Genomic DNA, 25,790 nt, shown 5'->3' with positions numbered 1-25,790 from the left:
GGTTCGACCTTGGCGTTTTGATGTTGTAACGCGGGGTTCGACCTTGGCGTTTTTGATGTTGTAACGCGGGGTTCGACCCTGGCGTTTTGATGTTGTGACGCGGGGTTCGACCCTGGCGTTTTGATGTTGAGACGAGGGGTTCGACCCTGGCGTTTTGATGTTGTGACGCGGGTTCGACCTCGACGTTTTGACGTTGAAACACGGGGAGGACCTCCGCGTCTTGCCTTGCAGAGATTATCACCAAGTAATCTCTTTTTGTCATAGCGTTGCAAAGATCATTGTCTTGTAATCTTCGTCTTGGCTCCTTGAGAATATGAGAGTCGTCAGATTGTAACTCCCGATGTTGATTGTGAAGGCTGTTGAAGTAGAGCTCTCATCGGTTGTCGTGAAGGTCGTCAGATTGTAACCTTCAGCAATCTACGCGAAAGTCTTCAGATTACAGCCTTCTGGAAGTCGTCAGATTGTAACTTCCATCATCGGTGGTTGATGGGGGATAAGCTATCTATTATGATTTTTAGACAGCCTACAGAACCCCCTCCAAAGTTTTCGAAAGTTCGCGGTTGACTGGGACGAATTTCCGGAATACTTTGGATCTTAACTCTGATCTTAGAGCTGTTGATTCCTTGTCGTAAAGGAGTCGTTCTCTGCACTTGCTTTGAAGGCATCTTGGTTGAAGGGATCTGCCACGTAGGACCTTTGTGAAGGTATGCGTCATAATCCTGCTTCTGGAATACTGGGGTGGACTCCTGCGTTTTGAATTTGAGACGCGGGGCTGACTTCGGCGTTTTGAATTTGAAACCCGGGTGTGACCTCGGCGTCATGATTTTCGTAATGCGGGGCTGACCTTGGCGTTTTAACTGGAGACATGGAACCCCCCGGCGGGGTTCGGGGCAGCGCCCCGAAGCTCCATGATATACACCAGGCGCGGTATTGGATTTGGAACTTGGGACGTGAGGGTCGCGTTTGGCACTTGATATGCGAAGGTCGCGTTTGGCACGAAGATCGCGTTTGGCACTTGAAACACGAGGGTCGCGTTTGGTACTTGAAACGCGAGGGTCGCGTTTGGTACTTGAAACACGAAGGTCGTGTTCTTCAGTATCGACGCGAGGGTCGTGTTTGGTACTTGAAACGCGAAGGTCGCGTTCTTCAGTATCGACGCGAGGGTCGTATTTTGACTGGGAAACGCGAAGTTGAAGTTCGCGTTCAACGAAGGCTTGAGGTCCGCGTTTTGGCTGTAAAACGCGCCATTTAGGGCCGCGTTCAGTCAGGTTCTCGCGAAGCTCATGTTTGGGCTCATAAACGCGAAGTTCAGGGTCGCGTTTAGGCTCACGAACGCGAAGTTCGCGTTGGTTAGAGGATCGATTTTCTCGAAGTTGTGCTCGTCGCTGAGACCTTCTTCTTCGACGAGCAGCGTTCTTCTTGGCCTGCTTTAAGGCTTTTGCAGGAGCATCATCGGCGTTTATGGAGCTCATCTCCTCTCTAAGCCGTTTATGGCCTGAAACACATCGTGTTGACGCGGATGTGGGACATTCAACTCGCTGGGCGAGTTCGGCTGAGGCTAAGCTCGCTCCCGAAGCAGAGGGGCTGTTCGACAAATTGTGGCCAAAGGAGAGGACTTTCTTTGGCACTCCATCAATAGTTGTAGATTTAGTCTTCTTGGAGACTTTGTGGATCTTGCGCATAGCCTTGGGGCTAAGGGATCCGGAGGAGATGACCTCTTCAAACTTGGCTTGATCAAACTCTACCACGAGAGTTTCAACAATTGATCCAGTGAGATGAACGTCGGATTGCACCACCACTTCTTCGTCAGAGAAGCTAGTCCCCAGCGGAGTCGCCATCTTTTGTTTGTTGGAAAAATTGCAATGAAAAGAATAAAGAAAATTGATTTGTATTTCTTTGATTCCGATTACAACTTGATTACAAAAGAGAAGAGAACGAATTTGATTCTCTCCTTTGTTTAAAACTGGGTTCTTCACGGTGGCGATGAGATGCCTCCCTCGAATGCTCGCGTCGAGTTTGCTCTCCGTTGACGATCCGCTGTTTTGCTTCACTGGAACGATATCTTCTCCTCACGATTTGACGTTGTGGAGAACTTGCGTGGCAAGTTTGAGAACTCTGAACGAGTTTAGAAGAACTCTGTAAAAGAGTTGATTTGAACCGAAGATCGGTTAATAAGCCAAGGACAGAGGCTCCCTGTTGCTGAAGTTGAAGATGATCTTCGTTGGAAGATGATGTCGATCTCCTCAAAAGCCTGTCTCCAGTGGTCGATCCAAGCCAAGAAAATCGAACCGAACCCGAAGCCCTCGAGCCCCCAACTGAATTGATCTTTAGTTATTTATATAGGATTAAGGGGGTGAAACCGCCCCTTAAATCTCTCCTAAGTGGGCGAAAATCCCTCAGAACGTGGGATAACGGTTTTGAGGCCGTTCGGCTTGTGTTTGAACAAGTCAAAACACCCAACCTGGCGTTCAGAACCCAACTTCGCCTCTTAGAATTGAGACGCGAAGTTGGGTGTTGGCTGAACATTGATGAACGCGAGGGTCGCTCGCGTTTTGGTTTGTTGTAGCTTAGAAACGCGGGGGTCGGTGTTGGCTGGACCCCTACGAACGCGAGGGTCGCTCACGTTTCGCCTGTTGTAACGCGGGTCCGACTCCAGCGTTTTGATGTTGTAACGCGGGTTCGACCCTGGCGTTTTGATGTTGTGATGCGGGGTTCGACCCTGGCGTTTTGATGTTGAGACGCGGGGTTCGACCCTGGCGTTTTGATGTTGTGACGCGGGGTTCGACCCTGGCGTTTTGATGTTGAGACGCGGGGTTCGACCCTGGCGTTTTGATGTTGTGACGCGGGTTCGACCTCGGCGTTTTGACGTTGAAACACGGGGAGGACCTCCGAGTCTTGCCTTGCAGAGATTATCACCAAGTAATCTCTTTTTGTCATAGCGTTGCAAAGATCATTGTCTTGTAATCTTCGTCTTGGCTCCTTGAGAATATGAGAGTCGTCAGATTGTAACTCCCGATGTTGATTGTGAAGGCTGTTGAAGTAGAACTTCCATCAGTTGTCGTGAAGGTCGTCAGATTGTAACCTTCAGCAATCTACGCGAAAGTCTTCAGATTACAGCCTTCTGGAAGTCGTCAGATTGTAACTTCCATCATCGGTGGTTGATGGGGGATAAGCTGTCTATTGTGATTTTTAGACAGCCTACAGCCTCATCCTCTACTGGTCTCTCTAATACGGCTCCTGCAGAATAATTTAAGTGTTGGATATATACAAAAAATGGAGAAAGAAGGAAAAGCTCAGATGTACCTGCAGTAGGGGCAGAAGATTCCTTTTCCCTGACATCCGTATTTGAATTCTTCAAGTTATCTGAAAGAAAGCAAAGCACGGAAATAATGAATCCTGAGTTCCCCAACTCTTCCAAATGCTACTCGAGTAGGGTATCATCGGATTTAGATATACCTGAGCATAGAATTGTGGGCTCAACACTATTAACCTGCTCAGTATCAATGTTCGTGTTAACATCCATGGACTCATCGTGAATGGCATCACACATCTGCTGCATGAAGCTATCCAAACGATCAGAATCAGGGAATACGGAATCCTGTGGAAGTTCGCCTTCTTCATGGTCTCCTAGAACATAAAACATGATTAAGTTTAGTGAATCCCAAAAGGCGAATCATCTTAAAGCAATATAGACAATGTGTATTACCCTCTTCCCCACCAGCAGTGCTTCCCAACTCTGTCCTGTGAGCACGCTGACTAGTATGAGGCTTATGAACGGTCTTCTTCCGTTTCGGGGTGAGAACTCTCACAGAGCCAACAGGCCGCTCGTGCATGAACTTGGTCCACGTCTCGACCTGTGCGGGAGCTTTGCCACTAGGCCGGGACCTCGCATAGCGAGAAGCGAGTGATTCATGCTCATCACTTATTCTACCTGGGGTGATAATAGTCATCTTGTTAGGATAAGTGAATAAGACCTTTTGCTCTGGTTTTTGACATTCTACCTGGGGTGATAATAGTCATCTTGTTAGGATAAGTGAATAAGACCTTTTGCTCTGGTTTTTGAAAAGTCAGTTGAGACCTAGAAAGGATATGACGTTGACGCCAACAAAAGAAAGCCAGATCAGTTAATTCTGAAAAGAAAGAGTCTGACAAACCTGCATTAGGTTCCTCCTTGTCAGTATCTGTGTCCACATATTCCTCTTCAGAAGTCTCGTCCTCATCGCCAGTAGGAAGAAGCTCTTCATCATCCTCTATCCTGTCTCTGCTCGAAAGAGAGGGTTTGGCAGGTTTCTTCCCCTGCTTCTTCAAAAGCTCGGCCCTACGGGTAGCCTGGATAGTAACCCGAGCCAAATGCTCAGCCTCTAGCTCCGAAAGACTCCCCACGCCTAGGAACTCATTGGCGGAAAGGAACCACTTGCAGCTGAGGAAAGTAAGCAACAGTTTACGCTTAGAGGAAGGAAGAGCAAAGTAGGCTCCAGTGCAGCCCACCATAGTCCAAAGCCATGCCCGAACGCCATCTATAAGTCCTCCCTCAGTCTTCAAACCACGGCTTGGATTCCCAACATATAGTTGGTCGTAGCCAAACTGGCGAGCGAAACGGCACGGAAGGTAAGGCTCTATGTGACAATGATTCTTCACCCGAAGAACAAGATACCCAACGCGGATGTTCACCAACCAACGGAAACAACCAGCGTCAAGAGAAGTCCGACCAGTTCTGGGTTTCTCCTCATCAATCAGCATATCATCATAACGACCCGAGAAGTGAGGAAAACACTTGAAGAACTCCCAACTCTTATGAATTTGAAGCTCTCGATGTACATCAGTGAACGTTTTCCTGAGCCATCTACTCTTTTCCAACAGCTGCACGAAAGGAACGGGGACATCAACAATACTAGGCACCAACATCAAGTCAGGACGATGAAGAACAAGACACGCCATCAGGTATGTGTACGGAAGCTCGACCTTTACAGAAACAAGCTCGATCGACGGTTCAGGGCCCACCTGCGTAAAACCATCGACCAAATATCTAAGCCCACAATGGATGCCATCAACCATTGCTGGAAGCAGGGAAAGCTCTCTCCCATAAGCTAGCTGAACGGCGGGGAAGAGAACTTCAAGGGGTAAGGCGTCCAAAAACTAATATGGAACGACGCACTTCTTCAACCAGAGGGCAAGATAGCCTGCTAGCAGGGTCCTAGGCTCAATGGACTTCTGTGCATGACAAAGGAATGTCCGGAACTTGGTCCCTGCAGGAAAAGCTCCCTCAGCACTGGCAATCTTGTAGGAGCAAGTTTCAGCCTTTTCTATCAACTCATTAGTGGCAGAAGGTGTCAAAACGTCTAATTCACGAATGATCTCGCCTGGATTACCCTCCAAATTCTGGAATAAATAAACAGCGAACTGCTTCAAGCTGATCTGCCTCTTCCTTTTCGCTTGAGTGGTAACCTTGATCAGAGAAGTATGATAATGGCATGTGAGGTCCCAAAGAGTATCGTACATATCGGGAGTATCCTTCTTCAACCACTCCAATTGCAGGTTCGAGGGAAAATACTCCTGGTACGGACAACCCCCCATTGGAAGACCAGAAACTTGGTGCATCTCATGCAGAGCCAACCCTAACTCTCCACCGCTAGTCAGAAGCGTGTTACTATCGGGAACATATGATTCTAACAATGCTAAGAAGTGGCGACAGCTGACCGGGAATCCATACATAGTGGCTCGTATAGGTGCGTACAAACCGCTGCTTCTCAGATCATTCTCCCAACGTCCCAAGACGTAACTGGTCATACGTGTCCACCATCCCTTGGGTTGCGAGTAAGCCCAACCAAAACACCAGAACTCTGGTGGAGGTAACTTCCTCCTAAGTTCAGCCAGGCGGTTCTTCACAGTAGGAGCAGCTGCTGATACCTCGCCTGGGGGTACAGTATCAAGTCCTAGAATCCCTGGTCGAAGACCGCGAATATAATGATGCCCATTGGATCCCGGAGTCTTATGATGCGAAATATATCCACAGTGAACTCGATCGCTATCCTCTGTAAGATTCCAGGACATCTGACGCTCTACAGTCTGCCCCTTCAAGTGAGTAAAGGAGTGCTGACGGGGGATGGAGGGAATATAAAGAAGAGCTCCCTCATCATTATTCAGCCAATGCTCATCCTCAAAAGTCAACCTGGCTGGATCCTCAACGGAATCTCCAAACAGATAACTAGGCCTCTCTAAAGCCTGAGTAGAAATAGAGTCTGCGGTGAAAGGAGCATCCGTGATCAGCTGGCGTAAGGAACGACGTCCCCCATCTCGGATCAAATGGCGAGATTCATCAGAACGATTCCCATCAAATTGAGGAAGCGGACCAATAGCCTGCCTGATGGCTACAGAAGAGAAAACCTCCCCACTACAACCAGTGGTAGCATGAGGGGGAAGACTGTCCGCTGGAAACTCGACTGCAACAAAACAAGGGGTAAAAGTCAGAAAACTATCCATAAATTATACAAGGATCAAATCCATCTCACAAAAGAGCAAGATAAGATTATCCACAGGGCAATTGGAGAGACGATTTTGAGTGGCTTACACTGGAAGAACGGTATGCATCATCACGTAAACAACGTGGTGACATACACCGACCTACAAGGTGTAAGACAACACAAAATTGCCCCAATATACCGGAAGACTCGAATTGGTCAAGCAAAGCAAGTTCGAAACCTCGACCCCCGCGAAGGAGGATGTCGGCTCTTCCCGAATGACCAGCGAAGGGGCCAAACGAGGGTGTAACAGAACCATGAATTTCCTAGAACCTCGACCCCCACGAAGGAGGATGTCGGCTCTTCCCGAATGACCCGCGAAGGGGCCAAACGAGGGTGTAACAGAACCATGAATTTCCTAGAACCTCGACCCCCGCGAAGGAGGATGTCGGTTCTTCCCGAATGACCCGCGAAGGGGCCAAACGAGGGTGTAACAGAACCATGAATTTCCTGGAACCTCGACCCCCGCGAAGGAGGATGTCGGTTCTTCCCGAATGACCCGTGAAGGGGCCAAACGAGGGTGTAACAGAGCCGTGAATTTCCTGAAACCTCGATCCCCGCAAAGGAGGATGTTGGTTCTTCCCGAGTGACCCGCAAAGGGATCAATCGGGGATATATAAGGTATAAATGCTCACCCCCGAAAGAGGATGCCGCTGGAGAGGATGCCGCAGGAACTTCTCTCTCGTTATGCTGCGAAAGAGAACGACTCCTATGAAGTCGACGTCGACGCGGAGACATGGAGAATCTGCAATAAAAAAAATCAATCGGATCAGGTACAATCATAAATCTGAACACCCGAAATTTAAAAGGAAAATTAAGAACTTTAACTAAAATCCTATAAAACAAGTAGGATTTTATAGTTGATGTCTAATTAAACCTACAAATTTCGTGCATGCAAAACAATGATCATCATATTGCGGTGTAAACCCTCATGATAAATTTTGGTGAAACACCCAAAATACCCTCATGTTCAAGGCTAAATTATCGTCAAGGACATGCTCAAATTGAATCATGATCACCATATTTGTTCATTTAACACCCCCAATATCCCACAATTTTGGCTAACTTTACAAATAAACCCTTTTGTAAAAATTTAGCCAATTTTGCGAATAGACCCCTTCACAATTTTCGGTCTAATTTCCGCATACTCTCCTCAAAACTTTGGTCATGAGTTTGTGGTCTAAACCCTTCACAATTTTCGGTCTAATTTCCGCATACTCTCCTCAAAACTTTGGTCATGAGTTTGTGGTCTAAACTTTAGAAATTTCAGCACTAAAATTTCAGCCCTTTTTGCAAATAAACCCCTCTACAATTTTTGGATTGTTTTTTGTAAATAAACCCCTCAAACAACATTGATTCTTTGCGTACAAACACCCCTCAAGTTTGGCCAAATGGGTATGGGATTTCAACCCCAAATTTCAGTCCACCTTTACATAAGAATCCCGAATTTCAGTCCTTTTTTGCATAAAAGCCCCTCAAATTTCGGCCATATTGCATGTTTTGCATAAAAACCCCCAAATTTTGGTCCATACTCACAACCCATCATCAAGAGCCTATCTTTTTTATAAAATCCAACCCATGAGAACAAAAAGCTATGATCTTGGCATGTAAATTCATGTTATACTCCCATTACAAGCATAAAGTTACAATCTTTTTGAAAAAAAAGAGGAGAGTTTTGAAGGGAAACTTACCCAATTCCAAGAATCAAAACTTGAGCTTGAAGATATGATGAAACCCTAGCTTTGAGAGGAGAGTATTTTCGGCCAAGAGAGGAGCACGAAACCCGAATTTATGAGGAGAGAGGTGGAGGGGTTTTAAAGAGTACAGTTCTAATGGATTTGGAGTTCTTGAAAGAGAGAAATAATGGTGTATGGATGAAAGGAGGAAGAAGGAGTTTGAGAGGGAAAAGGACTCTCTTTTGAAAATTTGGAAAGAGGGGAAAACAAAAGAGGAAACAAGAAAAACAAAAAAAAGGAGAGAGGGTGGGGGGGATGTCTCGGTTTTTGAACCGAGACACCCAAGGGTGTCTCGGCCAAGGTGGAGACACCCGCGGGCGTCTCGGTCCATGGTTGATCCCAAGATACCCTTTTCAAGCCCGTATTCGCACATTTTTGTCGGTTGGTGGATGTTTCGACAAAATCAACACTAATCAACGTACGACGTTCGAAACCCTAGGGTCAACGCCGGTCAATGCGTAACCCTAGGTCAACGCCAGTCAATACGTTGCGACCAAAAAGTCAACGTACGACGTTCGAAACCCTAGGGTTAACGCCGGTCAACGCGTAACCCTAGGTCAACGCCAGTTAACGCGTTACGACCAAAAAGTCAACGTACGACGTTCGAAACCCTAGGGTTAACGCCGGTCAACGCGTAACCCTAGGTCAACGCCAGTTAACGCGTTACGACCAAAAAGTCAACGTACTACGTTCGAAACCCTAGGGTCAACGCCAGTCAACGCGTAACCCTAGGTCAACGCCAGTCAATGCGTTGTGACCAAAAAGTCAACGTACGACGTTCGAAACCCTAGGGTCAACGCCGATCAACGTGTAACCCTAGGTCAACGCCAGTCAATGCGTTGCGACCAAAAAGTCAACGTACGACGTTTGAAACCCTAGGGTCAACGTCGGTCAACGCGTAACCCTAGGTCAACGCCAGTCAACACGTTATGATCAAAAAGTCAACGTTCGACGTTCCAAACCCTAGGGTCAACGCCGGTCAACACGTAACCCTAGGTCAACACCAGTCAACGCGTTGCGATCAAAAAGTCAACGTTCGACGTTCAAAACCCTAAGGTCAACGCCGGTCAACGCGTAACCCTAGGTCAACGCCAGCCAACGCGTTGCGATCAAAAGTCAAAGTTCGACGTTCAAAACCCTAGGGTCAACGCCGGTCAACGCGTAACCCTAGGTCAACGCCAGCCAACGTGGTTCGACGTTCAAAACCCTAGGGTCAACGCCGGTCAACGCGTAACCCTAGGTCAACGCCAGCCAACGTGTTGCGACCAAAAAGTCAACTCGACGACACGAGCCAAACTCAACTCATCAGTTTTAGATTTGAGACTTCGACGACGGCCAGGCGATAAACGCGACGCCGAAAGAACTTCAGCTATTCGTCAAAGCATCGAAGGGATTGAAAATCGAAGGAGTCAAGAACTGAAGCTAATCACAGGTCCTTTACACCGATCAAAGGTTGGACCAATCATATCCAAAGTATTCCAGCCTCTTCTATAAAAGGAACGAGTCTGGAACGCTTTGGAGGGGGTATCTGTAGGTATCGAAAATTACCTATAGGTCTCCACGAACAGCTTGGTACTAAGAAACAACGATGAACGTCACTATCTGATTCACAGAAGTTTGATTGATGTCGATGAATGCTTGAAGTGAATCGACGAACTACGTAAACCAACAGAATTTCAGAATAACAAAGACGCGAACTGATCGGGAACCTCGTATCGTTCACAAACGGCAAAATACCCTTCGTGTCTCATTTGATCAACTAATAATCTAATCATCGGAACTTATAGAACTCCTCATCGGATTTCCAACGCACTTTAAATCGTTCAAATCCGAGTTCGGATGAAGAAGTTACGGCGAAAACGAACAAACAGGCATAACAGAGCGTCTCAGGCTGAACTGGGGCACCCGAAGTGTCTCGGCCCAAACGAGACACCCTAAGGTGTCTCGTCCAAGGCCGAGACACCCAAGGGTGTCTCGGCCCAAGTTGAGACACCCAAGGGTGTCTCCAATGCCAGATCTGTCCGTTACGCGGTTTTAACCGCCCGGAACCCCCTCAAGCCTATAAATACAAGCCTCAGACCCTCATTTTTCCAGATCTGGATTTTTGGAGAATTGGCGAAGCCCTGTCGGATTGAAGATTGATCGAGTTCATCAACAATAGAGAAAAAGCTTCTTCAGATCTGCACCGCCCGCATCCGATCCTTAGAATTATCCCGTTGCGATAATTCTAAGAAGAGCAATTATCTCACCGTTGCCGAGATAAGCGCTTCTGCTTCTGGATCTGATCTGATTGTCAGGTAGTCCATGGATATCGACATCCCCGTCACCGGCTAAATACCCACGCAAGCAAGAGACGAAGAACGGATCTTGCGTTATTTTCGAAAAGTTGTAATCTTTCATTCTTTATTTTGAATACTTTGAATTCTTTGTAAGCAATCTATATTATAATGAATTCGACAATGAAGGCAACTTTTTCCGAAAACAACAGCAAGCGGAGTCTTCACATACTTGGCATCAAGCATGCCAAATCTTTCCAAGACATTATTGATGTATTTCTCCCGAGATAGGAATAAACTTCTTTCTCGCTTGTTCCTGTGGATCTCCATCCCCAAAATCTTCTTTGTTGCTCCAAAGTCCTTCATCTCAAACTCATGTTTGAGTTGAGATTTCAACTCATAGATTTCTGATATATCTTTAGCTGCAATCAAAATGTCATCAACATATAAAAGCAAATACACAAAAGAACCATCATTGAGCTTTTTATGATAAACACAGCTATTATATTTACTCCTAGAGTAACCATGCTCAAACATGAAAGTATCAAATCTCAAATACCATTGTCTCGGAGACCGTTTCAACCCATAAAAAGATTTCTTTAACCCGTACACATGATCTTCTTTACCTTTCATAATGAACCACTTTGCATAAAGATCTGCTCCTCAAGCTCGCCATGTAGAAAAGCAGTCTTCACATCAAGTTTCTCAAGCTCCAAATTAAAATGAGCATCCATGGCAAACAACACGCGGATTGAGGCGTATTTTACAACTGGAGAGAATACTTCATTGAAGTCTACACCTTCTGTCTGACTGTAGCCTTTAGCTACCAAGCGTGCCTTGTACCTTACATAATTTGTATTCGGAGTTCCATCTTTCTTTTTGAATACCCATTTACAGCCAATAATTTTTTGTCCCCTTGGTGGCTTTACAAACTCCCATGTCTGATTTTTGTGAAGAGACTTCATTTCTTTAGTCATCACAATAGCCCAATTTGCAGCGTCATTGCGACTAATAGTCTCCTTATAGGTAGAAGGCTCTGGAATCTCAATCGATTTTACTATACTCAAAGTATAAGCAAGCATATCTGCATAGCATTGAGGAGGTCGGATCTGCTTTTTTGTTCTCCCGGTGGAAATATTATACTGTTGCTATTGCGATGTATCAGCAACTAAAGTTAAACCTTTCATAGTATCAATTGGTTCAACATGAGCTCCCTCAAGCACTCTCCTTGAAGCTGAGCTATCTAGCTCTACCTGCTTGCTAGACTCCTTTTCAGTATCTGTGGTATCAATGACAAAATCCTTTCTTGGGTGAAGCATGGATTTCTCGTCAAAAGTAACATCCCTACTAATAATAAACTTAGGTGATTTAGGATCAGAACACCACAATCTATATCCCTTCACCCCAGTAGCATATCCTAAAAAGATAGCTTTCTTTACTCTGGGATCAAGTTTGCCATCATTAACATAAAAATAAGCAGAACAATCAAATACTCTTAAATGAGAATAATTAGCAGGGGCACTAGATCATACCTCTTCTGGAGTCTTAAAATTAATTGATGTAGAAGGAGATCTATTTATTAAATAGCAAGATGTATTGACCGTCTCGGCCCAAAAGTCTTTTAACAAATCGACATTAGAGAGCATGCACCGAGCTCTCTCTAAAAGTGTTCTGTTCAACCTTTCAGCAACTCCATTTTGCTGTGGTGTATGCTGAACTGTATGATGACGCACAATACTTTCATTCTTGCAGAATTAGTCAAACTCTGCAGAACAAAATTCCATCCCATTGTCGGTTCTGAGACGCTTCATTTTCTTTCCTGTTTGCGTCTCAATCATAAGCTTCCATTATTTGAACATTGCAAACACATCATTCTTATGCTTCAAAGGATACACCCAAAATTTTCTGTAATAATCATCAATTAATGTTAGCAGAAAATGAGCTCCACCTTTCGATGGAACCTGAGAGGGACCCCAAACATTTGAATAAATATAATCTAAAGTACCCTTAGTTCTGTGGACACCGGTACTAAAGGAGACTCTATGGTGTTTGCCGAAAATATAATGCTCACAAAAGTCTAGCTTACTAGTTTTCTGACCACAAAGCAGACATTGTTTGCTCAATACTTCTAGTCCTCTCTCACTCATATGCCTTAACCGCATATGTCACAAACATGTAGTGTCAGAATCTAAATCCTTTGAGGATGACACTACTGCAACACCTGTCACTGTACTGCCTTCAAGGACATAGAGAGTATTTACCTTCTTTCCCTTTATCATAATAAGAGAGTCTTTACTAACTCTCAAAACTCCACCTTCAGTCAAAAACTTAAAACCATTTGAGTCAATGGTGCCTAAAAAAAATTAGGTTCTTCTTTAACTCTGGTATATATCGGACATTGCTAAAAGATCTAACAATACCATCATGGGTTCTAATCTTAATTGATCTGATACCAACAGTCTTGCAAGGCATGTTATTAACAATACCATCATGGGTTCTAATCTTAATTGATCTGATACCAACAGTCTTGCAAGGCATGTTATTTCCGAACAAGACATTCCCACCATCGATAGATTGATATGTGACAAACCAATCCCTATGCGGACACATATGGTAGGAACAACCTGAATCAAGAACCCACTCATCTTGTGAATGAGTATTAATACTAACTGAAAGAACTTCATGTGAACTAGAAGACTCTTCAGTTATAGTGACAACTGAATGTTTCACCTTCCCAGACTTCGACTGTGAATTATCATTTACTTTGAGCGCTGAACAATTAGGTTTTATATGTCCATACTTATGATAGTAATAACATTCAACATTTTTTCTTTGCATGGACTTTGATCTAGGCATATTTTTAGATTTGTCTCTACCACCAACACCCTTTTCAGGACGATCACGAGCGAATAAGCCTTCAACTTGATCCTTTCCTCCCACGACAGACACTTTCTGTCTTAATTCTTTTGAATGTAAGACTGATTTGACATCCTCAAAAGAAAGTGTATCTCTACCATAAAGCATACTATTGACAAAATTTTCATAGGAAGGAGGTAATGAACATAACAAGATAAGGGCTTGATATTCTTCGTCGATTTTAACATCAATATTCTTTAAACATATAAGAACAGTGTTAAGTTTATCTAAGTGGTCTTTAATTCGCATACCTTCCTTCATGCGAAGGGTGACGAGGCGTTACTTCAAGTAGAGCTTGTTCATTAGAGATTTCGTCATGTATAAACTCTCCAACTTGAGCCACAAGCCAACGACGGTAGCTTCATTGGAAACTTCCCGCAGGACCTCATCGGCCAAACAGAGTTGTCTGGCACTATGCGCCTTCATCTCCAGCTCTTCTTTCTCATCATCAGGCATAAATTCCGACAACTTATCCTTTCCGGACAAGATTTTGAACAATCCTTGTTGTACTAGGAGAGCTCTCATTTTTACTCTCCACAAACTAAAACTATTTCTCCCATCAAATTTCTCTACTTTGTATTTTACAGAAGACATCTTGAATCCCACTAGAACAATAACTGTAATTATGAACAGTAAACATACTTGTGAATAGTAACAGTACTTATGAATAGTACCGTACTCGTGAATAGTGTCTAGTGCCTTTAAAGAGTAAATAATAATCTAACTTATTTTCTTATGTGTGTGTGTGTTTTTTCTTTTTTTTTTTTTTTGGTTCTCCATTATGCTTTGAAATATTTTATTATCATATGAAGAACATAAAGGTCTTACTTTTACAAATTTCTTATATCGTTGTCGATTCTTTCCTCTTTTCCTGTATATACTGCATTTTTTTTTCAGTTGCCAATATTTTAAGATAGGTGGATTCAAATTAGTCAGCTACTCAAAGTTGAGCTTAAAATGAAGGTTTGAAGGCAGAATCTATCCTATAATTTTATTAGGATACCGTGTATTCTTTAATTTTCTGTTCTACATGTAATATAAATTTCACCATGAAATTTCAACCCAATTTAGGTTTTTCTTCAGGAAACATGTACAACATACTCTATCATTTAGTGTAATATTGGACTTTCCTGTGAAGTAGATTAATTATTTACTTCCATATCTCAAATCATGGTTTCCTGATTGCAGATGTTCTCAAGACGTTGAAAGATAAAGATGGTGGAAATTTCTCCACGTTCTCGATGATAGCATCTGATGGAATAGATGGAGTATTAAACTTGTATAGATGTTCCCAAATAGGATTCCCGTATGAATCTGAAATCATTGGTGCAGCACAGAGTTTTTCTAGCAGAGGACTTGCACAAATCCTTTCAAATGAAAATTTGTTTCACTTACTGGATAGTAGACAAAGAGAAGAGGTAATATTTTCACTTTTAATAAATTCTGTGCATGTGTATATATTTTAAACAGCTCAATCTCTTCCATACTGCATAACTTAAACAAAATATCTTAAGATGTACAATAAAATTCTATATCAGATGGCATATATGGTACAAATTTGGCAAATTTCGCGAAACCACCCATGTCATAGCTTCAAAATTTGAAAGTGGACGATAGTTACTACATATGCAACACAGGAAATAAAGAATAAAAAATGGTAATTATGAGCAAATAAATGTTTGACTAGATATTGAAAAGTTAGCGAATATCATATATCTACAAAAAAAAAAGAAACAAGAGTAACTAAGAAATCAGGTGTTCAAAAGTGAAATTAGCCCATGGTTTCTTAAATCAAAAAGAAAACAAGCTAAACCAGAAGCAAAATATTATTCAAACTAAATCAGATGCAAAAGAACATCTTAAAAGTGCTAAAAAAGATATGCAAAAACACTTAAATTAGCAAAACTTTGCAATAAGATTTCTACAGCATATACCCAAAAAAAGTAGTTTTACTTGAACTTGAAGAAATAAAATCAGATTTCTAGAAAACAATCTACTTCAAAATGAGCACAAAAAAAAAAAGGATTTTTAGCCTTTTCAACTGAAGCCATAAGCATGCACAAGAGGGACTTGAGCAGACAAATACAAAAACAACAAATCCAATTGCATCAAGAAAATTTTTATTTCCCTTATTCATTGAACTACTAAGTATTGATGAAAATAAGACAGGAATTCTGTCAGAACTCGTTAAAATTTGGACAGAAGTCTGCTTTGCAATTCATTACTAACTCTCAGAACAACATTCAAAGCAATCATGATTTCAACATAGAATGTCAAGACTCTTGTTAGTTTGGTGCATAATTAGTACACGCAAAATTCTAATGCTAGCTCTATCTAAACTATGATACTGATATATGAGAAGATCACCTTAAATGTTGAAGTAGTTCTCCCTGTTTTAACCAAAAAGGTAGAATAACAATAATTATCTTAATTTTGAATTTAATATGAATGCATAAATTTAATTTGCTCTCATAAGTATGCAACATTTATTAATATTAATAGGATCTTTTGAAATTCATTGCAGATTAAGTTTGCTCTAGCATTTCCTCGGCGATGTCTTTTATCACGGATGGAGGCTAGAAGTATAGTTAGGCGACTGTGGCCTAGTAGTGGACTCAGAAGGAAATGCCTGGAACTTGCATGCGTAGACTTGGAGGCTCTCCAAAAAGATTATCAGAATGAAATGTATGCCTTGGAGAGGTAAGGTAGTTATTGCATTAATTGATAGTATTATCTAGAAGTAGTTGTCATAAAAAAAATTTCACTGTCATCCCCATAATCAATTATGCAAATATGTTTGAAGAATTATTTCGTTGATTGAGTAGGTGGTTGGATGAACAACGGTTTGAAGAATCAGCATTTCCTAGAAAACGCTTACCCAAGTTATTTATTGGTGCTGCTATGTCAATGTTTGAGCCGCAATTTTCATCTTATCGTACCACATTTACTAAGATAAGTTGCCTTATTGCGACAATGGATGACTTGTTTGATCTTCCAACTTCCAACTATGAAGGGTTGTGCCATCTTCGAGACGCATTCCAAAGGTACTTTTCTCCTTCATAAAAAATGTGTGGCGCACGCATCTAATGTCTGTGCGGCACATGTGCATGTGCACGCACGCACGCATATGGAGACTAAGCATATAAAACTCCGGGTTAATTGCACATAGACCCATGTAGTTTCATTGTTGCAGATAGACCTCCTGAGTTAAAATTGTTTCGACTCTGTAACCATTGGTGAAATTTTGACAAATATTGCCCCCAGGTGAAATCGGTGAGTCTGTCTGAGGGTAAAAGTGTCAAAAAAATTCAACCTGAGTGTCTATCTGCTACATTGGAACTATATGGGTAGTAAGTTTGTGCAGAGGGTCTATGTGCAAGCGTAGTACTTCAAACCTTGAGTCAGAACTCTAGTACTCCTTTTCTAATAGAAAGTTATCTAGTTGCAAGTACCTAAGCTGAAATTTTAGCAATGTGGAATTCACTAATTGAATGGGGAAAATATGAACTAAAGAATTCATTTTTATTCATGGTTAAACAAGATGAATGTCGTTATGATCTTCATGTAAATGTGGAAGTACTAGAACGCTTTTCTTTCATTTAGGTGGGATGCATCTCCAGTTGAGAATCTGCCTCAACACAAGGCAATTTTTAAGAGCTTCCAGCAGAACCTAACTGAGATTGCTGCGACTGCAAGAACCATTCAAGGTCGTAATGTTCTCCCCTACATAAAAGAAGCGGTAAGTTCTTCAAACTCTTTTCTCCCAAAACTTCAAATTCGAAAACCATTTAATAAGCAGGACAAATGAATGCGAATGATATATAAACTCAAACTATGTTAATCTACACATTCACACATAATATATAGTTAGGCAATAACATAGGAATTATTCTCACTATTATAGTTGGGAACAAAAGTTAATCCATTCACTCTTATGGAAATGAAGGCTATAAAACTAAATAATATTGAAGTATTCAATTAAGTTCAGTATAGTTTCTAGGGTAAATTCCATAAAACCACCATGAAGTTTGACCCAATTTGAGATAACCCTCAAAAGGTATGGAATATCACCTAACCCCAAAACTATTTTCAGATATCTAACAATGTTTAAGGGCTGAGTGACGTTTCCTAACTTTTTGGGGCTATCTCAAAATGGCCAAACTTCTTGGGGGTTGTTGTGAAATTTTGACTATTGTTATGTATGTCAGTGGCAGGATGTACTGGACGTATTCCTCATAGAAGCTGAATGGAGGATCTCAAGGCACATTCCTTCCTTTGAGGAATATCTCCCCGTCGCAGTGACCAGCTCGACTGCAATCGCCTCCCTGTCAACATTTATTCTCATCCTAGGGATGCCAATCACCGACGAAACCCTGAGATTCATCGGTAAGGATTCACGCCTGTTGTACCTAGCGAGCTTAGCCTCGCGGCTCACAAACGACGTAGTCACAAGTGCGTCGGAGGAGGCAGAGGGGAAGTTGTTCAATGCAGCCAGATGTCACCTGAAAGATGATGGAAATTGCACGAGAGAGGACGCAGTTGTGACTGTCAAGGAGATGATCGACGCTTCATTCCGCGAGCTGGAGCACGAGATGTTTAGATGCAGGGGGAACGTGCCAGAAGAGTGCATCCGGGCGGTGCTAGGCTGGGTGCAAGCAATGTGCATTTCATATAGGAAGCTTGATGGATACAAGAGCATGAAGGACACTGAGTATGAAGAGCTTGTGAAGGATTATATTGGTTCTTGAAGGTCACTAATTTGAGAGAGTCTTAAGTCTCAAGCTATTAGTAAACTTGCTATGCATAGCGCAAGTATGGAATTACAGAACTAGAACTTCTATGATTTGCGTGAAAACAACTCCCCTCCTAGCTTACCAGATTTGAGGTAGACCGTGTGTTGACCAGTTGCCATTTAAAGGGTAAATTTCACTAAACTCCCCTAAACTTTAATTTGGGGGATTTGGCACATAACAGTAGTCAATTAAAAAAATTTCCAACAGGCTCCCCGGCACGGATACTCGTTAAATGGCAAAATGATAAAAATGCCCTTTTTCAAAGATAACCCTAAGTTTCATTCCCATTCTCAAAATAGCCCCTACAAAACCCCTTACCTCGTTCTCATCTCAGGTAATTCATCAATGCTCCTTCATACTCATAAAACCCATATTCGTATAGTTAAGCCAGATTTTATCAGAAAATTACTCATTTGAACTTTGAATTTTATCAGAAAACCTCTAAACTTAATGGTGCTTTTCTGATAAAATCTCAAAATTAAGGGGGAGTTTTTTAGGAACCCCTAAATTACTTAAGGGGTTCTTTTAATATTTTCAAAATTAAGGAGGATTTTATAATAATAATGCAAAGTGAAAGGGGGTTTTATGACATTTAGCCTTTGACTAATACAAGGGTATTCCCATAGTAGCAATCACAAAATCAACTGAAAAGAACCGAAAAATCAGGAAACCCTACCTCGTTCTCAAGCTCTACAACAGCCCTCGAAGCCAGAAAAATTAACAGCCCCCAAAGAGAGGTAATTAATGCTTGTCTGTTGAGTTCTCCATGCAAGTGTAGTGGTCCATTTCCCCATGCAATCTCACGGCTCAGGCAACCCAACAGTCACGAACAGCAGCCCTCTCACTCCTCAACAAGCAACTCTCGTTCATCGTCCTTCAGCTCTCTCTCAATCGAGAAATCGTCTTCTAGTCACTCCACAACCAGCAGCTGTCCTTCATCATATTTGAGCTCTCTCGTTCATCGTCCATCATCTCGCCATTCTTAAACATTTTATGGAGATTTAAATGGAGAGCTTGAATTCAGGTGAGCAGGTTCTAGTTATTTTTATTGTAATCAATCCAGATTCAGTATTTCAATACTTAGTCATATGACTTATTATCTAGGAGTTTACATTCTTAAACATTTTATGGAGATTTAAATGGAGAGCTTGAATTCAATTGAACACGTTCTAGTTGTTAATCTTGATTCACTGCATTGAATCGAGATTCATTGTTAGAGACTGCAGTGATTTTCATAATTTATTCACTTGTTTACTGTAGTGAATCTGGATTCAATGCATGAATCGAGATTCACTCCAGATTAATTAGCAATAATATGAATTCAATGCAGTGAATCTAGATTTACCCCAGTGAATCTAGATTCATTGTAATGGATCCAGATTCAGTATATCAAATCTTAGTCATATGACTTATTATCTAGGAGTTTACATTCGTAAACATTTTATGTAAATTTAATTGGAGAGCTTGAATTCAGTTGAACACGTTCTAGTTGTTAGAGAATGCAGTGATTTTCATAATGTATTCACATGTTTACTGTAATGAATTTGGATTCAATGCATTGAATCCAGATTCACTACAGTAAACATGTGAATATATTATGAAAATCATTGCATTCTCTAACAACTAGAACGTGTTCAACTAAATTCACATGTTTACTGTAGTGAATCTGGATTCAATACAGTGAATCGAGATTCACTCCAGTGAAACCAGATTCATTGTATTGAATCCAGATTCAGTATATCAAAACATAGCCATATGATTTATGTTATTTTATTTTCAGTTATAGGCAGCAATGAACAAATAAAGGAACCACATGCTATAAATGCATCGGACAGTGATTTTAGGTAAGATGGAATGGACGAAGTTAGCTCGATTCCTTTTCAATCACCAGGTGGTGGTATGTATTAGAAACCTCGGGTTGAAGCTGAATTTAAACCTTATATAAACCAAAGCTTCCGATCACTAGAGTATGGTATAGAGTTTTACCGAGAGTATGGACGTAAAAGTGGGTTTGAGATCAGACGGCATACAGAGAAGAAACATGAGGACGATACAGTTCTTCTTAAACACATTGTTTGCAGTAGAGCTGTCAGCAATGAATCAAAGATGGATGTTGATTTTGAGGATTTTAGTAGCATTTCGAAAAAGAGAAGGAGAACTGTATCTAGTAGATGTGGTTGCAAAGCTAAAGTCGTTTTTAAGTTCGATGGTTTGAAAGGATATAATGTTCTCTCATTCGTTGAAGAGCATTCTCATTTTTTGGTCTCCGATAGTGGGAAACAATTTTTGAAGTCAAATAGAGTTCTCGGTCTCGCACATAAGAAACTTGTATTTGATGGTGCAAAAGCCAACATGGGGCCTAACAAAATATATAACTTTGCTAAGAAGTTGTGTGGAAGTTATTCTAATGTTGGTGCTACGTGTACCGAGTTTAAAAATTGGATTAGGGACGTGAAGCTTTATATTGGTGATCGAGATGCTCAAATGATCATCAAGAAGTTCACGGATAAGAAGGAGATGTGTGATGGATTTTTCTATGATTATGCAGTCGATGAAGGGGGTCGATTAACTCGCATCTTTTGGGCAGATGTTATTGGACGAAGAAATTACGATGTATTTGGAGATGTGATATCATTTGACTCTACATATTCCACAAACAAGTAAGATTTTATAGTTAATCTCTTACGATTTTCAATATTGGAATTATATATCATAGTGAATATTATATTTTTTGTATGTGATACAATAGGTACAACATGAAGTTTGTTCCATTCACTGGTCTCGACAATTATAAGAAGTGTGTTGTATTTGCAGTAGGATTGATAGCTAAAGAGGACATTGATAACTATGTCTGGATTTTTGAGGTATTCATGAAATGCATGATTCGCGAGCCAAAGTGTATTATTACAGATCAGTGCCCTGCCATGAAGCAAGCTATACCAACTGTCTTTAGAGAAGCACGTCACCGTTTGTGCATGTGGCACATCATGAAAAAATTTAACCAAAAGGTAATGAATCCCACATATAAATATCATTAATCCTCATTAGATAAATATTGAATCTTTCGTTATATATTTATATTGTAGTTAGCAAAATGCATTTCAAAGATGGATGATTTCAAGAGGAAGATCAATGCACTGATTTGGAGTATAGATATAGATCCAGCAACATTTGAAGTAGGTTGGAAAGATGTTATGAAAGAATTTAAGCTTGAAAGTAATGAATGGTTGTGTGAACTGTATAACATTCGGGAGTCATGGATTCCAGCCTATTATGCTAATGATCCAACGGTTGGTTTATTGCGTACTACATCAATATCAGAGAGTGAGAACAATTTCTTTGACAAATTCAACCGTAGATCTGACACATTGACAGAATTTCATCTCCGATATGAGAGTGCTATGGAGAAGCAAAGGCATACAAACGCAAGATTAAACTATGAAGGAACAAAGTCGATGCCAAGAATGGACACACCATTGTTATTGGAGAGGGATGCAGCAGAGTTGTACACTCGAACAATGTTTTATGAGATACAGAAAGAGATAATGTCATCCTGTTATGATATGAGTATCAATAGTATATCAGAAGAAGATTGTGTGAAGGTTTTTTCCATAAAGGACAAAAAGAGACATGGAAAAATATTTGAGGTAAAACTTAATAACAGAGATTGAAACAATAAAAATTGAATCCAGATTCAATGTAGTAAATCGCGATTCAATGAAGTGAATCTCGATTCACACCACTGAATCGAGATTCAGTGACCATTTCATGCGCTTGTCATTTTCTTTTTTTATTCGGTGCTAATATACATTGTTTTTTAAATTTTAGGTGAAACATGCTTATTTGAACAATGACGTGCAATGTACGTGTAGGCTGTTTGAGAAAATGGGTATAGTATGTAGACATGGTTTTTTTGCACTGAACCAAGCTGATGTAACAAAAATACCAAGACATCTTGTTGTGAACCGATGGACAAAAGGTGCTGAGATGAGGCATTCATTGCAGTTCAAGGAAATGTCAGAATAGTGCAATGCAATTGAAGTTACAAATCGCAAGTTGAATGACATATGGTATGATTTCCAATCCTGTGTGAGCAATGCAATTGAAGTTACAAATCGCAAGTTGAATGACATATGGTATGATTTCCAATCCTGTGTGAGTTGGCAGGTTTAGATGGTGAGAGACTTGACTACCTGGAAGGGAAGTTGAAGGAGTTGAAGCACAGTTTGCGTGAATCTAGTTGGAAATCTGACACACAGAACAAAAATAATATAATGGAGTTTTTTGTTGGCTCAAAAATACCAGCTGAAGTGATTGTTAAACCTCCCATTGAAGGTAGAAACAAGGGGTGTGGACGGAGAATTGTTGGTGATTATGAGAAATCAATTAGTCAACGAAATAAGAAGGTGCCAAGGTTGTGTAATATGTGCAAAAAAAATCGATTTCCATGACGCACGGGCATGCCCATTAAAGAAAACATTACAGCAGAGTGATGTTTAATTTAGTTATCATATTTTGTTTCAAAATCATGTTTAGTAATACATTTCTTATTAAAATTGCTAAATTGTGTAATTCTTAACTACATATATTTACTAGATTATTAATTACATGGTTATGTTGTGTCATGTTAGTATATTGAATTGAGATCTACCCATATAGCATGTGAATTCCATTATTATTAGTTGTATTATTTAAGCAGGTATGATAAAGTCGTTGTATGCAGTCATCAGTTTGAATTTAATTCGCGTTAAGCGATTCTGGACTAACTATATTGAATCTAGATTCATTACAGTGAATCTAGATTCTCTGATATTGAATCTCGATATCACTATAAGGATTCATTATAATCAATCAAACAATCAAATTACTTGATTGTTTCGGTTTAAGTTATTCTGGACTAACTATAATGAATATAGATTCATTATAGTGAATCTGGATTCACTGAACTGAATATGGATTCACTATAGTGAATCTATTTTCAATCAAATAAATTACTAAAAACTTAAGATAATATTGAACCGGTGAATATAGATTAAATACACTCAATCCACAATAAGTATGATTAACTTACTGAATCTTTCACTGTAGTGGATCTGGATTCACTGCGTTGAATCTAGATTCACTATAGTGAATCTAGATTCAATCAAATAAATTAGTAATAACTTAAGATAATATTTTGAATCTAGATTCACTATAGTGAATCTAGATTCAATCAAATAAATTAGTAATAACTTAAGATAATATTGAAACAGTGATTCCAGATTAAATACATACAATCCACAATAAGTATGATTAATTTATTGTATGTTACATAAAACCTTGAATTATAACTCACATTCTCTGCTTAAATCAAAATTCTTCCAATTGCATTCACTACCTTCACAATATTTTCATATATCCAAACTATTCACAAATCTAGAAATAAAATTATGACAAAGCTATTCTTATAAAGTATATTTACATAGAAAAGCAGTTCAACACAAACTGGAGTATTCTATAACATTAAGTGACAATGTATACTCAATAACTGTAAAATTCAACATTGGAAATTATGCTGATTACAGAATATCATTTTCTTTGAGATCTTGTGGTCTTTCTCGTCTCTTTTTTGACATTGGCAGTTTCAGCATGGTGTTGTTGAGCTTTGCTGATGACTTTTTTGGCCAATTCATTTGTTGGTTCAGTAAGAATTTGGCAACAGTATATAGACCTCAGTCTATGTAGCTGATTTTTTAATCGCTCCTGTCGATATGAACAAAAGTTCAGTTCAAGATTCAGTAGCTATATTCTAAATTTTATTAATTCAAAAAGACTAACTGTAAACTATCAACACATTATTAGTTTAAACACTTCCACCCTCTCTATGAAAACCAGAGTTCCAATTTGCTGTACCACCGCCCATGTAGGTCTCCATATGTCTCATGACAAAAATACCACAATCAAATTTGTTTTTGGCCGTTCTCCACTCCATTTCAAGTCTGTCAGGCGTTAATGTATTTATTTCACTCGCCTTGTTATGTTTTTTGTGTGCCAAATATCTCACAAAATTCTTATGCTGTTTAATCAAAAGTAATCAGTGTCACATAACAAATCCAAATTATCATACAGTAATGTTTAATGTAATATACAAATTATTTTGGTTGTTTATATGGAAACAGTATTAATGACAGTGAATCACGATTTATTGGATCTAGCTCGCCAGGATTTAATAGAGTTAGTTATCTTGGACTAACTCTAATGAATCTTGATTCACACTAGTGAATCTGGATCCACTAGAATTAGCTATAGCTAGTGGATCGTGATTCCGTAATGTGAACACAGATTCACTAGCTCTAGTGAATCGAGATTCATAGTAAGATGTGAATCCAGATTCACTAACTCTAGTGATCGAGATTCACTAGAGTTAGCGAATCTGGAATTCTCTGACTCTAGTGAATCCAGATTCACTATAGTGAATCCAGATTCACTTATTACTGTATTCTGCCAACGTAAGGTGGAAAAACATACCAAACCCTCAGGACGACCTTGGTATTTTTCCTTGTAGTCTGGGCAGTTTTTGCTATTGTCAATCAGCTCCATACTTGGATTCTTTAGGCCATAGCACACAATGTAGAAATGCTCAAACGCATTTATGGGAAAGAAGACCTAATGGTTGTAAAATTTAATCAGAGATTTTACAGATATAGTTAAAATTCGGTTAAAGAACAAAAACATTGTCTTCGAATCTTTACCATATCAATCTCATTAAACTTCATATTTTGATACAGAGCAAGTTGCTCATCCATCCGGGAAGCAAACCTATTGTATCTCAATTCATCATTGGCCTCATCTGTGTGATGAATGTTGCAAAACTGTACAACATAAAACTGGTTACATAAAATGTAACTCAAAGTGTTATTTTAAATTAAATAAAGGAAGATACGTACGGTTGTCTCAACATTGCAGAAGAATCTAAGTGGAGAATTTTCGGACTTCATTTTTTCTCTGCTGTTCAAAATATAGGACCAAATGCTGATTAAATTTGCCTCAATGTCCTCAGAAGGAAGGAAAGTCTTGAAAGCAGGTACGAAACATTCAATTTGTCTCCACTTAAAAACCATTTCACTGAAACAACAGTAATAATATTCAATTTAATAAAGGGACAAAATACTAAAAACAGTGAGTCTCACACCTAAAAATAAAATATCAAATAAGATTTAAGAACTCACAAATTCTCTTCTTCAGCAGAATTATCACCTGAATGCCTTGCTTCTTCTCTATGCACCCAATTCCATATGATGCTTTCCAGCTGACTTTGCCTAGCAGTAATCAGCAGAATCATCACCTGAATCCCTTCCCGCATGTCCCTTATTTTCGGTCACATGAACTTTCTTACCTTTACATTCATCTACTGCAGCAGCATCTTCAGCTTGTTTATCAGTTCTTCGTACAGAGTCATCAATGATTTCAGATTCACAAGCTTTATCAATCTGAACAACATCAACCATTTCCACTGTCTCAGTCTGAGTATCCTGTGTTAGCCCAAGAGAAAAACTAGGTTCTTCAGTCTGT

The 25,790-nt window shown here is 40.3% G+C and overlaps 2 protein-coding genes across 2 annotated transcripts; both read left to right on the top strand.

Moving 5' to 3' along the window:
* Nucleotides 14,496-18,333, top strand: LOC109830761 (bifunctional levopimaradiene synthase, chloroplastic-like). Its single transcript, XM_020398122.1, has 6 exons — nt 14,496-14,517; nt 14,635-14,864; nt 15,971-16,146; nt 16,272-16,490; nt 17,050-17,185; nt 17,655-18,333. Exons 1-6 carry the CDS (start codon nt 14,496-14,498, stop codon nt 18,192-18,194), a joined length of 1,323 nt encoding a protein of 440 aa, XP_020253711.1. The 3' UTR covers nt 18,195-18,333.
* LOC109830760 (protein FAR1-RELATED SEQUENCE 5-like) lies at nt 19,245-23,963 on the top strand. The gene is made up of 8 exons (XM_020398121.1): nt 19,245-19,263; nt 20,020-20,083; nt 20,192-20,899; nt 20,989-21,247; nt 21,326-21,886; nt 22,068-22,101; nt 22,407-22,653; nt 23,804-23,963. Exons 1-8 carry the CDS (start codon nt 19,245-19,247, stop codon nt 23,961-23,963), a joined length of 2,052 nt encoding a protein of 683 aa, XP_020253710.1.

Source organism: Asparagus officinalis, chromosome 2 (assembly GCF_001876935.1).
Source record: "Asparagus officinalis chromosome 2, Aspof.V1, whole genome shotgun sequence".
In the NCBI taxonomy this organism is placed as follows: domain Eukaryota; kingdom Viridiplantae; phylum Streptophyta; class Magnoliopsida; order Asparagales; family Asparagaceae; genus Asparagus; species Asparagus officinalis.
This window is presented reverse-complemented; position numbering and strand designations above follow the sequence as displayed.

Bases quoted from the DNA above. Each gene is read 5' to 3' on its own strand.
- LOC109830761 (XM_020398122.1), top strand. From the start codon at position 14,496: ATGAAATTTCAACCCAATTTAG. The intron at 14,518-14,634 runs GTTTTTCTTCAG...TCCTGATTGCAG, and splicing joins GAAATTTCAACCCAATTTAG to ATGTTCTCAAGACGTTGAAA. The intron at 14,865-15,970 runs GTAATATTTTCA...AATTCATTGCAG, and splicing joins ATAGTAGACAAAGAGAAGAG to ATTAAGTTTGCTCTAGCATT.
- LOC109830760 (XM_020398121.1), top strand. The intron at 20,900-20,988 runs GTAAGATTTTAT...GTGATACAATAG, and splicing joins TCTACATATTCCACAAACAA to GTACAACATGAAGTTTGTTC. The intron at 22,102-22,406 runs GTACGTGTAGGC...GTGAGTTGGCAG, and splicing joins TTTGAACAATGACGTGCAAT to GTTTAGATGGTGAGAGACTT.